We start from the raw sequence: 17,410 nt of genomic DNA, 5'->3' as shown, positions 1-17,410 counted from the left end.
ATCAGCACTATGAAAACATAAGAAGACCAGTTATGGGCTCATCTAAATCTTGGATTTCAAGAAAATGGTGAGCTCATAGTGACACAAGTTCAGCACAATATAGTGTGTTAAGATGAATGACTGAGGATGGAAGCTGGTCTCCAAGCAGCTGTTCCCGGACACACACACACACACACAATAAAAAGTCTGTTTCATTATACCAGACGAAAAACATTCATAATGCAACTGAAAGTGAGTGGCAAGTTTGCGTGCTTGTCACCTTACATGGAGAACCAAAGTTTTAAAACCAGATGTGGTGAAATCCTTTGCCCGTACATCATTTGTTCATCAGAAGCCATTGCACAAGACAAAACAGCAGAGTTTCTGGGATCCTTTCTGTTCTCAGAAAAGTATGAACATCTTGAAGATACCGTGGGCTTAATTTGAATTCCTCAACAGTCTCACAAACGACTTTGGCCGAGCTTCCACGGGAAAGGATGGAAAGCAAAGTTACAACATGTAGAAGTGTGCTTCAGCAGATAAGGCCTGGCACTCGCCCACCAGGCAACCAGATAGTGTCTTATTAGCTGCAGGGTTGAAGAAAACAAGTAAACCAAAGGATGAATCCACAGCCAGACCGGATTGATAGGCCTCTGAAGCATGGCCTTGTTAAAAAGGGACATTACTAATTAGAAGATCTGCTGCCAATCCAAATATTAGCTTTACAAGGTCACCACTTTGACCTCTACAGGTCATCCCTGCCACAGCACATACCCAAAACATACACACACGCCTGTATATGTGCATGTTTTCCTCACAAACACAGTGCAGGCCACCCTCGGCTTTGCATGTGCTTGTATATTTTGGAGCCACATGTGCCAGAGAGCAACCACAGGAGGTTGGGAGGTCTTCGGTTAACAAACAGCGCACATTTAGAGAGACATTACATTCCCCAGAGCATCGTTTGAGAACAGATGTGGAAAATAACGGTCATTTCTGAGCTCCAGCTTGACATGCAAATGTTCCACAACAAACCACATTCCTGAAGCCGCTGGCATGACGAGGCAGGAATCGTCCTCAGTCACAGAAAACAACCGCCATTCAGTGCCGAGTCACGTTTTCACAAAAGCAGCGCATGTGGCTTTGAGAACTACTTCAGCAGTAGTGAGTAGTGACAGAGACAGTGTGGCGTAAGACGGGTGAGAGTACCGCAGTGTGACGCTCATTACCTCTCTCACACTGAGCCCCGGTGAAGCCGTAGGTGCACACACATCTGTTGGGAGCCACACACCGTCCTCCGTTGAGACAGCCGTTTTCACAAACCGCTGGAGAATAAAAGACAGGGAAAACAAACAGTGACACCACATGTATGTGAGGACACGACGGCGAGTTACAAACAGTTCAAAGGATATCTCTGGTTTACACGACCTGGGTCTTGTGTTTGCAGTTTCAGCCATCGTTTGTATTGGTTATGATAACATTGCAGTCACTAAATCGATTGCAGAGATGTGGGAACACGGTGACATAGCTAAAAAGAAGTCAGATGGGGCACAGAAGGGTTTGAAGCTAAATGCTAATGCTAGCGTAGCAATATGCACTCAGTGATAATGTTAACATGCTGACCGCTAATGTTTACCATGCTCAAACTCTTAGGTTTGCATGCCAGTATGCTAACATTTGCTATATGGCACTTACATAAGCTTTAAAGGAAAAATGTTTGGAAACAGACATTATTTGACACATCTTTGCCTTCAGTAAACCTAAAATGACGTTAAAATACGCTGATGTGTTGAAATCTGTGGTATTTTCAGGACGATACTTACGTTGACCGCAGTGGTTTCCCACGTAGCCTTTCTGACACAGGCAGTGGTCCTCAGCACACGACCCTCCGTTCATACACCGAATATTACAGTTCTGGACTGTGGGCAGAACAATGCAAACACACACAGACACGTTGAGGTTAAATTCAGAGCACACAAACATACACTGCAGATTAGATTTACAACATTTCTACACTGTGAAGTTTCTTAAAAGTCATATTCAGATATAATTTTCTAGAAATTTATGGTGCGCAAACAGATGAGCGCATTGGGTTGAAGCACTGTGAGCTGCGAGAGAACAACATGGAAGAGATGTTGATTGTGGACGTCTTCCAAAACACACACACACCCAGTTCACACACGCACACGCACACACACACACACACAACAACAACAACCCATGAGATTGACCGCTATTTGCAAGAATGTGATTGCAACATACATATACTGTATCAATTGCTTGGGGCAGTTTCAATGGATGTTTTCAGGAGGTTCTTTGGCTCAGTATCTTGTATTTTTGTACCAGGCTAGTAAGTGCTCATTACTCATGATGAGGAGAAGAAAACTTGAGAAAAAAGATGCAAACGAAACAGCGTGGTCTGCACTCAAAGAATCTGACCCAATTACAAGCTCTTTAATTATATACATATATTACAAGACTGCAAACTTTCTGTCATCTATCATCTGTCACTGCTTGTCGTTGTTGTGATGGCATAGTGAAATGTTTTTCTTAAGATTACAGCTCCTTTATTAAAAATGCAAAGGCAGGGGTGTGGTCCAGGCCGTGCTTTCCAAAAAGCACTTAGTTTCAACGTACACTCCTATTTACATAAATCACAACATGAAAATGTTTATATATTGCCCAAGTATTAGTTACCAACCTCTCCCATCTATATCTATGTACGCTACATAATAAAATCCATCTAGCTGATGATAGTAAGCTTCAAAGGAGTTCAGGAGAGGTGTTGTTTAACAACCTGATTTGGATCCACAGGATGGGGCGATCTGGCCGTTGGGGCAGGTGCACATGTTGGGCCTGGAGCAGAAACCATCTCCACATGAACTCCGGCAGATCGCTGCAAAGAGGAACATGACACTCGGTCAAACAACATAAAAACGTCCTCTGTCAGGTGCAAGATAAAATAATAGTCCAGCGCTCGCTTTATGGCGCTGGGATTTGTCCTGCGTGAGAGAGAATTCCTGTTATTTATCTGTTGCTTGTCGGCTCGTCCGCTCCAGGTTTTGAATTTCTGGTTAGAGTTTCATTTGGTGCAACTTGTGCCATGATCTAAACCTCATTCTGAACTCTCATCTATAATATTCCAAAACTCAAACACACCGCAGTCCAAATATGGTGAAATTGTCCTTTTAACTTTCATCATGGTTAAGTTATAGAAGCCCACTTGGCAACGACTTTGAGCTATTTTCTTCTTTGAATTTTGTTGCCATAAATGTGCACCAGTGTGTGTTTCCAGTTGGCGCTGGCTGTTTTCGCTCAGTTGCTCTCTTTCCCACAGACTGTTGTTGGCATGGTCCCCTGCCCCCTGCTCCCATCAGGTAGAGTCCAGCCACTGACCCCTACTCCCTGAACCCCACTGCTAAACAATGTCATTAGAGCCGCGACAGGCATCCGGCCAGCCGACCAGCCAGACTGCAATCACACAACTCTGCAGCCTCTCAGACCTTCCTGTCTACCGGGGGGTTGGAGAGAGGGGAGAGTGAGGGGAGAGAGAGGTGGGGAGGAAATGCAAAGAAAGAGAAGAAAACCAGAAAAAGAAACCAGAGCAAGAAACCACTGCCAGAATACCAAAGTAAATTGACCAAAATGAATGACTACCTGTTTTGGGTCATGTTGCCGGCCCATCACCACCACTAGCCACACTAAACCATTGCTAATGTAAAATTACTTAGGCAATCAAACAGTTTTATGCCAATTAAATGGCAATAGTTTGGTTTGTGCCTGTGTAATGTCTCATAGATGAATTGCATTCATTAGGAAAAAGGACAAATATCAGGAAACAATAATATATTATATTTTTGCACACTTGTATAGAAAAGGCAGGTGCATGACATCATTTCTTGCATATATTCTGAGTTAATGATATTACAGTAATCTACAAGTTATTGAAACTGGAGCTTTGAGCAAGTGGACCGTAACTGTTACCTGACTTTTTCACCTGCCCAAACTCCAAACCATCTGAATGCAAGAAAACTTCTGAAAGTGCTGGAAGTCAATGATATTAATGTTCATTCATCGCCTAAAAACTGCAGTCCCTGTCTGGTGTGTGACCTGTAGGTTTTATACGACAGACCCGCTCAACAAGTGCAATAAATAAAGTTACATACTCAGAATAATCATGCATTTTATTCTTACTATTAATTACAAAGAAAGAGGATGAATTTGTTTCTTATGTGCTGAATATTTAAGTCTGGTTTGCAGGAGTCACATTCCTGTTGGATTTTTTTCCAACAAAGTCTAAAATGTCACATAACGTACAGTAAGATGCACTCCCTTTGCATCCCATGTGGTGTGAAATACACTGTGGCTGCAAGGCCCCAATAAAAACAGCAGGGTGCTGGACTCTGCGAAACACTGCTGGTGATGGTCATGAGGAGATCGAAGTTCTGCCTGACCAGAATGTATGGCAGTCGTGTAACAATGGAGGTGATACTCACGAACAATGCACTGGTTTCCTCCAGTCAAAGTCTTCCAGCCTGGGCAGCAGTAGGCGTTGTTTCTTGAGCCACACACATTTGGCCTGTGGAAGATGCAGCATTAGAGGGCCAATGATCTTAAGTCGAGTGACTTATATTTGAATTTACCATGATAAATTACAGCTTTGTCTTTGTGCTTTACAGTTTGGACAACATAAAACAACGTCTGTCCTTAGAGCCTCAATTGCGCTCTACTGATGGACGCTCATTGATTAATGATCCACACAGAGCAGGAACTAATCTCCTGTTTCTTGACCTCCTCTGCAGAGCACTTCCATCACATTGCTCAAGGGCACTTCAGCAGAGATGGCAATTTGCAGCCTGACCCAGCTGCCCGGGCAAGGGATCAAAGTTCAGTCACCACATGCTCACCTCCATCTCCAGTGACATTTTCCATGACGTTGACATTGACCCTCCCCAAACACAAAAAATATTATTTCACAGCCCCCAGAAAGCATAAAATGTCATTCATATAAAAAGAAGTATAACATACATTTGTCATGCCAGAGGATTTTTGCTTGGGACCCTCATTCTGTGAAACAAAGCCACCTTATGGGACCTCATCATGAGCAGTGAGCCGTTTAATCATGTGTGATTTTTCCTTCTTTTTTAGTCCTGAATGGGTCAAACTATTTAGTAACTTTAAAGACAAATTACAGTTAATCACTTGTTACCCCTGCAATTATCTTAAAGTCATCTCGTCACCCACTGCGGGGTCTCGGACCACTGGACTACGCTATGACCTGCGCTGCTTGTAGCGATCTTCCTGCTGTCGGGTGCGGTCTGGCATGCAGCATTTGGCACTTTCCAGCGCCAAATGCTGCTGGTGAGGAAAATATTATGCTGCACAAGGTGTTTTAAGAAATCTGATGCACCTGTAAAAAATATTCCATCTCACATGGAAGCGAACGCCTGGGCCATCCTGCCACCTACAGGTCTGAGGCAGGCCTACATACTGCATGTGAATCTGTAGTCACCAACTGGGCATGCAGTGACCCGGGGGTCAGCGTGGGCACCGCACAGCGTAACTTAAAACTGATCCACGAGGTGCATAATGAAGCCTGTCGGATCTCTGAAACATTATAAGTCAGTGTGACACAGTATGCAGCCTGTGTGCACTTCCTGCCTCTGAACCCAGATGTTCTGATAAATTAACTTAAAGCATGTCAAATAAAAATGCCTGTGGAGAATGCTCATTGAGCTGTCTACTGTGTGACCTTCATCAGCTGTTTGCTGTCATCACTGGACACAGACGCTCCTTCTCTTCTTGTCTGTCTTGCTTTCCCTATGTCTGTCCCTCTTTCTCTCTCTCCTCTCTTTCTCTTATTCACACACACACACACACACACACACACACACACACACACACACACACACACACACACACACACACACACACACACACAACCTCTCCAGCAGTGACCCACTGTGTACAGCTGCAGATGTGATTTATCCACAACTGGGGTGTGGTGTTTTTGGCCAGAAAGAGGATTAGGCTGAGTCTCTCTCTCTCTCTCTCTCTCTCTCTCTCTCTCTCTCTCTCTCTCTCGCTCTCTCTCTCTCTCCCTATCTGCCACAGCCACACACGACCAATGGCCTCCTTTGTTTGGATGTAATTTATTATTGCAGTCAGCAGGAATGTGATATTCTTGCCAGTATTTAATTACTAAACTTTGCTCCAAACTTCCCAACACAGACAATGTCACTCATGGGTCTCATTCTGCCTTATTAAAAAACGAGGAAGAAAAAAAAAAAAGACACGTGAGAGGAACAGACACCTGCTCAGAGCCAAAAAATGAAACACACACACACAGAGAAAGATGCTCATTTAAAGTTGCAATAAGCTGGAAAGCCTAATGAGGATTATCATAGTCACATTACCCTCTGAGGACGTCCGTCCCTCCCCTCCTCTTGGCCCTGCTGGCTCTGGAGTCGGTCGTCTTGCTCATCAGCTCGCTGTCCCCGGTTTCCACCACCTCTGCAGCGTCTCCAAGCTCGGCGCAGAGCGACAGCAAGGCCACCAGAGCCACGGCCAACTGCAGCAGCCGTCCTCGACACTGACTGTCCGGCATATCCACTCTCATGTGTACAAGTCCAGTGCTCGCTAGAATAAAAGTTTCCTGAACTAATTTCCCAGCCCCCGTCGGCCTCTGCAGTCTGGAGTCAAAGCTGGAAAACAATAATAATAAAACATTTGGAAAAGACGCAGAGGAGAGTGCAGGAGATGCAAAAGAAAAACAACTCTGCAGCGCTCTGGGAAGTTGCTGGTGATATGACTTCTGCAGTTTTTAAGTTAGAAAATCATTCAGCTCAGAGTCGCAAAAAGCTTGCAGTGTAAAAAAGTGCAAAATTGCGCACGAGTGAGTCGTTACTTTACCTTGTCTCCCGAGCAGGAGATTCGCCTCAGCCCCGACAGAGGACTACACTTCACTTTTCCTTGCAGGTATTGCTGAATAAACGTTAAGAAGCAAACTGCGGAGAAGCAGAAAAGTCACTCAAACCTTTCGCTGAGCTGCTATAAATAGATGCGCATCGTAACTTTTGGAGTCAGCTCGTGCGCATCCAGTCGCGTGTTGACTTTGCACAGATAAGTTAGAGGAGCTGATGCATTCCAGAGGATGAGAATGGCAAAACTCACTGTGACTCTCCCTCACTGCACAGCTCTTTCCTCATCCCTGCTCTGCTCAACTTTCCCCAAAACTGTTTTTTCCTTTCTTCCCCTGCTCTCGCGATACAAAAGCTGGAGTTCAAAAATGCACAAGTTAAGCTCTGGACCTTCAGCCTGGACTGTCAGCTGACGATATTATGGCCAACACAGAGTTTTTTAAAATACAGGGCTTCTTACATGCATGTAGATCTGTGTCAAAGTTTGATCATAAATAATTTGAAATCTTAAAAATAAATAAATAAAAAACATTAATAATAATAATAATAATAAAATGCACCTGATCTTTGCTGTAAAATGTGGAATGCATCACTTCCTTTGTACAGAAAATGCTTAATAAATTGTAGCTAATGACTTCATTAATGTTAATAATAATTAACAAACAAATTCTTTATCTATCAAATTTAAGCCATTAATAAGATTAACTGATCTCTGGCTGGTTCTTTGCATTTCATAAGGATGAGTAGAAGACGTGCAGTACTTACTTTTTCATCCTAATTTCTCTCTTAATATGTTTATTGTTATGCACCAAAACACCAAGGCAACTTCCTCTTATGTGAAAAGCTACTTGGCAATAAAAGTGATTCTGCTTCTGGTATAAATATTGGTAGCCAGTCAATAAATGCTCATGGGTTTCTCATTTTCTAATAACCCATCAAGTCTGCAGGGATAAATGTTAACAAGACATTAATAAAGTATTTTTTTCTCCAAGTGACCCATTAAATCTGCAGCTGCAAAACATTAACAAGTTCTAAATAAATTGATTTACATCCAGATTCCCTGGTGTCCTTTTCCAGAGGGTAGTTCTTCCTAATGGCCTAAAAAGCTAAAGCATCTTGCATCCTGCTAGAAGAAAATAAACCACTGCCAAAGGAATTATTTGTAATCTGAGAGTTAAAAACGAGTCGATCTATAAACCATTACAGCCCGTACAGCTTTTAAAATGGCGCCTTCCTACTGAAAGTGGTACCAAAATGCAGTTTAAAGCCGTTAACCTTGATCAAAAAGTGAGAGTGATGATAGCTGATTTTCATTAAACTTTTTATGAGTCCCAGTTGTCAGAAGTTCGTGACTTCTAATAGACACATTTTGGATGACAAAATCTCACTTTTGCTCCAACGAATGAAATATGAAAACAGTTTAATTCCCGTTCATTTAGAATTGAATTAAGCCCCATAAATATTTACACTGTGTGTACTGCATGTTTTGGAGGAATTTTGTCCAGTGCAGTGATAGTTTTCACACACACTGATTCATGCCTGCAGCCACGCCCAGCAAATATAGAGTCAGTCTGGCTCCTCTCTCCAGTATGCTATCACTCTAAAACCCAGAGACACTGTGTATATTATACACTGGGTTCCACTATCAGCTTTTTTCCTATTCATGATTAGCCACGTGTCCGAACACGGCCTCAACCTGCGCTCATCCATAGATCATGTGCTGATCAAGATAATGGTGCCATGAAAGGTCCTCAGCACAGAACTTTGCAGGGTTGAGACAAAAGACTAAACTTTCTGTTTCTTCTGACCCGCACCTCTGTGCCTCGTGCAACCCTCGGCCCATTTTTTCACCTCTTCTGCAAAGCAAATAGCAGTGACCTGTCTAAGCTGCTCCAACAGGCGTCTCGCCTTGTGTAGTATTTCATCTGGTGTACAGGGTGGTGTATATATATCATTAACCAAACTTCCACAACTTTTCTTTTCCGTCCCCTGACACTCAGGTTGAGGCATGCATCTCCACTAGTCTTACTGACATCTCCAGTTGGATGTCTGCCCACCACCTCAAACTTAGTCTCAACAATATTGCGCTGCTTTTTTTTCCCCCTGGAAAGTCCTGCCCTCTGCAAGGCCTCTCCATCACTGCTGACAAGACCACGTTTACTCCTGAACAGCCAAGAGTCTTTGTCTGCCTCCAGACGACCAAGTGTCAGTGCAATCACCGTGCAGTCCTGCAGGTTTGCTCTCAATTATCTCCGTTCAATTCCACTTCAAATCTGTGTCCTTGCAAAGCTTCTTTATTTTTTCTATAGTTTTGTCCTGTTTTGGCTAGTGCACCACTCTCTTAGACAGCCTCCCAAAACACACCCTGTAAGCCCCCAACCACTCCACCAAAATATTGGAGGCCGCCCCATCTTCAGTTTCATAAGTTTCTCTATTTGACTCCCTTTGTAAACTCCCTTTCTTGCCTGCCCGTGACCTTTTCTATGTGATCTGAAATGCTGATGTTTTCATACTGTATAAGGCTTTGAAGGGATAGCTTTCATACCTCCACATCGCGGTCCAGACTTTTTTGCTGGCTCTTACTCTGCAGCTCTCGTCATCGCTCCATCAAATCCAAACTCATCTCTCTGCTGTAGTTACACGATGGAGGAAACTAACATTGTACATTTTCATCTGAATTGGTGCTTTCTTTTTGCATGTTAATGACTTCATCTCTGAATCTAAATACTCTGGAATTTTATATGCTGATGACACACTACTTTACTATTTAAGGTCCATTGTGTGTAAAAAATAACAGAATGCATTCATTCCAAGTCGTTTTCATTGTCTACGTATCATGCCTCATTCACCCTTGTAGCAAAATACAGATATAAGCCATCATCCAGCAGTGAAAGTATGATCTTTTACTTCTGTGAAAGTACAAATGTATTAGCATCAAAGCATACTTAAAGTACCAAAACTAAAAGTGCTCATTATACAGAATTGCCCACTTCTGAATAATGCATCTTATACAATGGGATTATAATTACTGATTCACTAAGGTGTACTTCATTTAATGTTGCAGCTGGTTAAATCAGAGCTAATCTGAATTACTTTATATACTGCTGGGTAGCTTGTGAACTTCCTCCTGGGGAAGTCTTTTTTATTTGAATGTAGAACTAATATCTAGAGTTATTAATTAAGGGTGGTGAAGCAAAAAGGAAAATATTTGCCTCTAAATTGTAGCAGAGAAGAAGTGACAGAAAGATAAAATACTCAAGTACGGTGAAAGTCTGAGTTATTCATAAATTCATCTTACCAAGAAGCTCAAACAGAAACTATACATATGTCCACAGTCTGTCAAACAAGACTCATTCAAGATTCATGTCAAAGCTCTGCTGTGGATTTAATGTATCGCTCTGTCACAGACAATTGGCTTGACCTTCCATTATTATACAAAGCAGCTGGCCATCGGGATTTACTTTCAGCTTTACAACAGTGTCTTCCATCATGTCCTCTGGAGCCTCTTATCAAGGCAAAGCAGAGCTCCTTCACAAAGCTGTTGGACAAGCACTTTTTTTTATTAACTCACATTAACGCAGTTTGGAATAATTAATAATCACAGCTACCCTCAGATCACCTTCCCTTCTTTACTTACTATTTCTCCTCTCTGCGACTCAATTCCCTCTTTTTTTTTTTTGCTCTCTTAAATTATAATTATCTTGTCACTGACATATCATTTGGGACTCTTGGACTCATATCTCTGGGCTCCACATCCATGGAAGTAATATAATAATGGCAGTGCTGGTAAGTATGTTTGGTGATACAAGAATGTAAATGAGAACTGAACCTTATCTTACCATTGGGCTTGTTGCAAGATAAGCACATCAATTACTGTAAACGGTAGGTATGAGTAGTGAGGGATGCTGGCGGAAGAGACAAAGGTCCAGAGGAAGGGATTAAAGGTTTTTAGTGGAGGAATGAGAGAGTCTGGGGGAGAGGCAGAGGGCAGAAGTGGCCACTGTTGATTGGAGTGGACTGTTTTGACAGTAAGACAGCCTCTCCCTGGATCCTCTCTCTGAGCTGAGCTGAGATCGGCCTCTCAAACATAAGTGACCTGGGTGTGAGGAGGTGAGATGTGGGTGAATAGCTGAGTGCAAAGTGGTTTGGGGTGTGTTGGCGGGAGGCAGAGACATCTCACCGACTTTGACACCAAGAAATTCTTGACACAGGGCATCAACTATTGCAGCCTTTCCCACTTTCAGCCACTAAGTGAATACATTCGCCCAAATTCTGTATTTATTCACTTTCTTGCTGTGAGTTAGATGAAAAAATACCGCTCTCACGCTGATACAGTAAATATGAAGCTACAGCCAGCAGCCAAAGACAAAATACAGCCATGAAAATTGCAATACAGTTGAATCCATGGCAATATTTTAATGTGTAAAAGATGTTTTTATTGCATGGAGTATCAACAGGGCATTACCTCATAAGTGCACTTCATTAAAGCAATAATTATAAATATGAAGCTACAGGCTGGAGAACGTTAGTTATAAGTTATCAGATGAGGATGAGATGGATTTAACCTTTGAACTGATCCAGGTTAGCTGTTTTCCCCTCTTTCAGTTTGAGCTAAGCTAACCATCTGCTGGCAGTAACTTCATATCTAGAGAAGAGACATAAGAAGGGGATCAATATCCTCATCAAAGGCTTGGCAAGAAAACAAAGAAGTGTGTGAAGTTATGAGGCATTTATATTTTATGCTGCTCTACTCATCACAGTCACTGTCATAGGCAACACACACTGTAAATTTCGTTGTATATATTGTTTTTACATTTTTGCTCCATTTAACTTACTGTTAAGTCTTCTGCACGTCTTTTTTCCTGTGCAAGTACACCGAGTGCAATGTTTAAACCAGTCAAATTCCTTGGCCAGTAAAAATCCTGGTTCTTATACGTTACATTTCACAGGGGACACATACCTCTCTTTATCCTATTACATTAATAGGACAGCTGCAGCACAACCCATCCACCCCACAAACATGATAATCTCATAAATTCCAAAATGTCAAACTTTATAAAACTTTGTGCTTTAAATCTTTTCCAAAACTGAGATTATGTCACATAAGAGATTTTGTCAGATTTGACTACAGAGTTGCAGAAGATTGCTAAAATTGGCGCAGCTGTCTTCAATGCATTAGTAATAATAAGCAATGCAACAGACATTTTGGATAACGGTGCAGAGATGCCGCCATTAAAGACAAACGCAACACACACGCACACACCACGTAGTTGGAGTGAAAGCAGTGATGTCAGATGCAGGATCGTTTCTCGCAAAGCTTCCAGTCATGGTTCTCATCAACGAGACGTAGTGTGGGAGACGTTGATGCCCAGCAGTGCAGGGTTGCCCCCTGCTCTTCCTCCGCACAGAGGAGAGATGTCATTTACTGTAACCCCACCCCCACCCTCCTCCTTCCTCCAACCCACCTCTGTGTCTCACCCCATCCTTTCCTCAGTTAATCTCCTTACTGTTCGTAACTGAGCGTGGGTTTCATTTTAGGGAATGTTTACTCCTCTGGCCTGAAATGGCTGAACTAAAAATCCTGAAATAGCAAGACATGAAACAGAGGTTAGATAAACATTTTTTACAGTGTAGTCTGATTGTTTCTGTGGAGTATTTCAGTACCAAACAAAACACCCCAAGTTATTGTGATTTAGTAATAACACAGCTCATGTTCTATAATTTACTTCTCTCTTGCTTTAATGTTCACCATGACAGAAGCTCATTTTTCTCCAGCTACATCACAAATAGGCTGTTCTTTCACCAGCTCGCTCTCTTGCCTATGTGTTTCATATATCCCAAGGCAGTTTTTAATAGCTTAGATTGAGATTGTCTCTCACTGTGCTGCGAGCAGTAACTGTAGCGAGACTTTCTCACACTGTGTGTTGTCTTTGGCTCCGGCAGCCACGGTTCATTTCCTTTTGTCTTCTGCAGCACAACTGCTGCCAATATTCATGTGAAATATTTCAAGAAAATGAGCTGCAGCAGAAATGAGTCTCCCCATCTCTCTCTCTCTCTCTCTCACACACACACACACACACACACACACACACACACACACACACACACACACACACACACACACACACACACACACACATGCACGCACGCACTCTCTCTTACTTGTGATTCTGGAGTTTGGTGGCTTTTTTGTCTTGAGGATAATGCAATGACAGATTTCTATCAACTGTTTGGGCTTGGCCCTGTATTAGCACATATGGCCCCTTCCTCTAACACACACTGCATACATACAGAGAACTGCTGCAGCACGAAATCAAACATAACCACAAAATAACTCAGAGGAATCCCTTTTCACCTCCAAATGGATCATTTTCCTCGTGTGTATCTAGGCGCTGCATGAACTCATTTCCCTTAAAAAATTGTTTCCCCAGAAGAACAGACGAGGATTTTTCGGGTCATAAAAAGTTGTAATTGGTCCCTTTCATGGCGAGGATGCCTCTTTTGAGCAACAGCTATGAGGAGGAACGCAGGGTTGACACCATGAGTCATCTCTGAGTGCCCTGGGAATAGAGTTTAATAGCTGGTGTACTCACCCTGGATGTTTTTTGGTTATACCCCTCGGCCTCTGGCGTCACTGCTGATTGAGAAAACAGGACATTGCATCAGAACGCCCCCCATGGATGGAGAAAAGTAGTGAGAGAGCCCTCAGCATCGTAGATCCTCAATGTCATCCCTATTAGCTTGTATTATTGGGAGCAATAAACACTCTTGAATCTGCTGGCATAAACACCCAGGAGTGTATGCACATGGAGTTTAGGTGTGTGGAGAGTTTCATACACACATGCACCCAACGTACAAACAGAAGGGACTTCAGAGGAATAGGTTGACAATTTGGGAATTCACGTCCTTTCTGAGAACAAATAAAAAGATACAGCTGGTTATCTTAGCTTAGCTTCTCTTAGCTTAGCCTATCTTAGTTTAAAGACTGGGAACACGGGGAAACAACTAGCTGGCTCTGTCTAAAGCTAACAAAATCTGTCTTCCGCTACTTCTAAACATCTAACACATTTGTGTGTTTCATTGAGATTATTTGGTTGTCTTTTTCGTGACCGGGAGCAGAGACGTGCTGGAGTGGCCTCTGATTGCCAGGCAACCACACAGTGACACTATGGATTAAACAAGCTAGCTATACATGCTAATTAGTTAGCTTTAAGATAGATTCAGCTTGTCGGCTCACAGGAAATCCTGCCACGGATACCAATGCAGCACAGGTATAAACATGGCTGTAGAGGTTTTTGAGTCTTTTGAAATGACCAGGCTAGCTGTTCCCAAGTCTTAACACTAAGCTAAGCTAACCATCTCTTGGCTAACTTAATATTCAGTGGACAGACAGACAAACAGAGAGCAGAATCAATCTTCTCATCTATCTCTCAGCAAGAAAAGCCTAGTGATGAGTTCAATGACCAATAAAATATTTCCACACACACTGACACTGATTCAACTTCATGGCAGACTAATTTTCAGGGGTATAGTTTCTTATATTGAGTTGTAACACATTGTAAGGTGTTCGTGTTATTTTGTCCACGCCCTGTGTCTGAGCACACACAGATTTATTCAGGGTTTGTCCCCTCTGGGGCACCGTAGACAGTATTTCTGTCTTAAGGCATCCATCCAGGCTGGTCTAGCCGCCCACTTATCTCCCCTCCACATGTGATTTACTCAGAGTCGGTGTCCCCCCACACAAATCTGACCATCTTAGGGATGGAAAACATTCCCTGTTGAATTTTCCCACCCGGGGTTCACTGCCACCATCTGTAAGAGACACTCAGCACAGATGTAGAGAGCCATAAACACACTCCACGTGATTAGACGCATAGAGAAATATACCTTTACGCAAACTACTCCAGTATTAAGGTGATTCTTTTAGGCTAGGGTATCAGATACGGAAGAGGAGGTGGGGACGATAAGAGAGAAAGGGGTTGTCAGCAAAGATACAGTAGATGAAAAGATGGAGGTGATGTAAAAGAGGGCACAGAGCTTAACCCTTGAGTTTTGTTGACACAGGCTTTGCTTGCTCATTGTTTGGGGTCCCGTTGACCCACTACTGTATGTGTAAAAACAAGGCTGAGTCGACAGCCATGCTAGCAGCTCTGCGAGGCTGCACTCAGATACAGCAGTGCTTTGAGCTAAAGGCTCATATAAGACAATGCTAACATGCTGATGTTCATCACAATAGTTTGGCATGTTATCATGCTAACATTTGCTAATTAGCCCTAAACACAAAGCACTGCTGATAGGAATGTCATTGCTTTTGCAGGTGTTTGATCAAAGCATGAGTAGCAATCAGACACAAATGACCAACATCGTCTTAACAGCTGCTATTCATAGTTAATAGTTTGAAAATCAACCAATTTTTCCTTCAAATACGTTTTTTTTTTCTTCTGATCCAATCAAAACCCAATGAGCACTAAAGTTTTTAAGTTTTCCCTTTGCTGCAAACTGAGTTCACACGTTTGTTGAAAGTGACAAAATATGGAAATGATCATAAAGTAATGCTATTAAATCAAATATAAAATGTTATATGGGCTATGCATGACCGAATATATCCCATTTATATGCCGAAAAGTCACCCGCAGGCAAAGAAATACACATTATATTATCCTGCATGGTGTCATGTTTGGGGTCAAAACTCCCTCTTATGAACAATAAAACTCCAATAACAGAAATCCCAACGCACTTCTTTGGGATTTTGGAGGGGTTGTGCTGCGCAATCGCTATCACAGACCATGAGGATATAAAAATGAAATGCATTTAAGCATGTTTCGCAGCTGGGGAAGTCGTGTGTCAGCGTCTGTAACTTCTGACAGTTTAGTCATGCTTCTAAGCAATTCTCATAAAATTAGGAAAAGTCACCAAGCATCAAGGGGAAAAAGCAATATTAAGGTTTTCCTTCTTTTTTTTTTGAGATGCTTAAAAGGTGATGAATTTTCCGAGGTCACGAGCAGAAAGTCCAGCATGACAAAGATTCACTGAATCATCCCTCCTGGTGTTTGCAAGAATCCAAGTTTTGATCCCAGCCTCTGCTTGAAATCCAAGGGAGAAGTGTGAGCTGCTGGCCAAAGCATGAGGAAACAGCAGAGGAATGGAGAGCGAAGAGAGACCAACACTGGAGGAAAAGTCGCGTTTTGAAGTTGGCCAACAGAAAAGTTTTGATTCAAGTCTCCCACATCTGTCTGCTGCCTCGTGCAAGAATCCTGGAATCCCCCACCCCCTCATCATCACAGTGTCTCTCACACACACACAAATGCAGACTCGAGTCCAATCCACCGGCACGGGGCATGAAAACAAACATTTTCAAGGAAGTTCTTAAGCCAAATGGCAGATAAGCATGGCTGCAAACTGAACGTGAACATGCACACACACACACACACACACACACACACACATAAAGTCATACACTGGGAGCAGAAGTTAATGGCATGAACTGAACCTGACCTAGTTTCCAAAGGGGCAATGATAAAGAAAGAGAGTGGAAAGATGAAGATTTGGACGAGGTAAAGAAACTCCAGGCCATGCTTTGCTTGAGGGCAGTGTGTTGCGCATGTGATTGTGTGTGTTTCTGCTCACAGAGCCAACAGTCCACACACCCATCAGAGCTTCAGAAAGCCGTCATGCTAAGCCGGGGTAGAGGGCTGAGGCCTGAGAGTGGAGGGAGGTAAAAGCTCAAGTAGAGCACTGCTGAGGAGCGAGGCGATCACTGTGAGGGTTACGCACACACACACTCATCTATTCTGCACCGACTCCGGCCAACAGCAACTTACTGTATACTCATTTAACAGAGACTTCTGGCTCGCTGCGCTCCACGCCATGCCCTCACTGGTCCCTGACTTGCGGATACAGGAAACAGAACCAGGCTCACAAACCAGGCCGTCTCTCTGTTTGTGCGCATTTGTTTGCGAACCTCACATGACTCATGTCTCCTCCTCTGCTGCGCTGTCTCTGGAGGAACATACGTGTGGATTTTGGCATGCCTGTAACTGCTGCAACACGGCCCAGTCAGTGGCCAAGTCTTGTTTTGTTTCCTCCCAGATTTGAACTCTGTGTGACTCTGATAACATTGAAACGAGGAACAATTTCATGCTCTCGTACTCTGGGCGCTTTTTATGACTTTAATTGTTCCATTAAGGCACTTCGGGGTCTGGGAATGCTTTGTCATATGCACAAGCGTGTGTGTGTGTGTGTGTGTGTGTGTGTGTCTTTAATGTTAATGCCCTCAGGCTCATGAGCACTATAAAGGAATTCAAAGAGTTCAGGCTTTTTAATGTTCTGGATCTGCACCAAAGCCACAGAACCTGAAGATTATACTGAATGTTTATCATTTCCTGTGTCAGAGTCGTGTCATGTCATTGGCTGGGTTCAAGAAAGACACACATGCACGAACACATGCACACACACACGCACGCAGCATGTGGTTGCAGAGATGAAGATGCTACTGCAGAGTCTCTAATAAT

At 42.9% G+C, this 17,410-nt stretch overlaps 1 protein-coding gene across 1 annotated transcript in view; it reads right to left on the bottom strand.

Moving 5' to 3' along the window:
• fbn1 (fibrillin 1) overlaps positions 1 to 7,214 on the bottom strand; it is a 59,994-nt gene extending 52,780 nt beyond the window's left edge. Inside the window, exons 1-6 of the mRNA XM_070958583.1 lie at positions 6,892 to 7,214; positions 6,396 to 6,683; positions 4,476 to 4,558; positions 2,777 to 2,875; positions 1,803 to 1,898; positions 1,209 to 1,304 (exon numbers count right to left, since the gene is read on the bottom strand). Of these exons, the coding sequence (XP_070814684.1) occupies positions 1,209 to 1,304; positions 1,803 to 1,898; positions 2,777 to 2,875; positions 4,476 to 4,558; positions 6,396 to 6,598 (577 nt within the window). The 5' untranslated portion in view covers positions 6,599 to 6,683; positions 6,892 to 7,214. The remainder of the gene's footprint in view (positions 1 to 1,208; positions 1,305 to 1,802; positions 1,899 to 2,776; positions 2,876 to 4,475; positions 4,559 to 6,395; positions 6,684 to 6,891) is intronic.
• Between the last annotated feature and the right edge of the window lie 10,196 nt (positions 7,215 to 17,410).

The sequence above is a fragment of the Chaetodon trifascialis genome, chromosome 1 (assembly GCF_039877785.1).
Source record: "Chaetodon trifascialis isolate fChaTrf1 chromosome 1, fChaTrf1.hap1, whole genome shotgun sequence".
Lineage (NCBI taxonomy): Eukaryota > Metazoa > Chordata > Actinopteri > Chaetodontiformes > Chaetodontidae > Chaetodon > Chaetodon trifascialis.
Note: the sequence above shows the minus strand (reverse complement) of the source record. Positions and strands in the feature narration are given on the sequence as shown.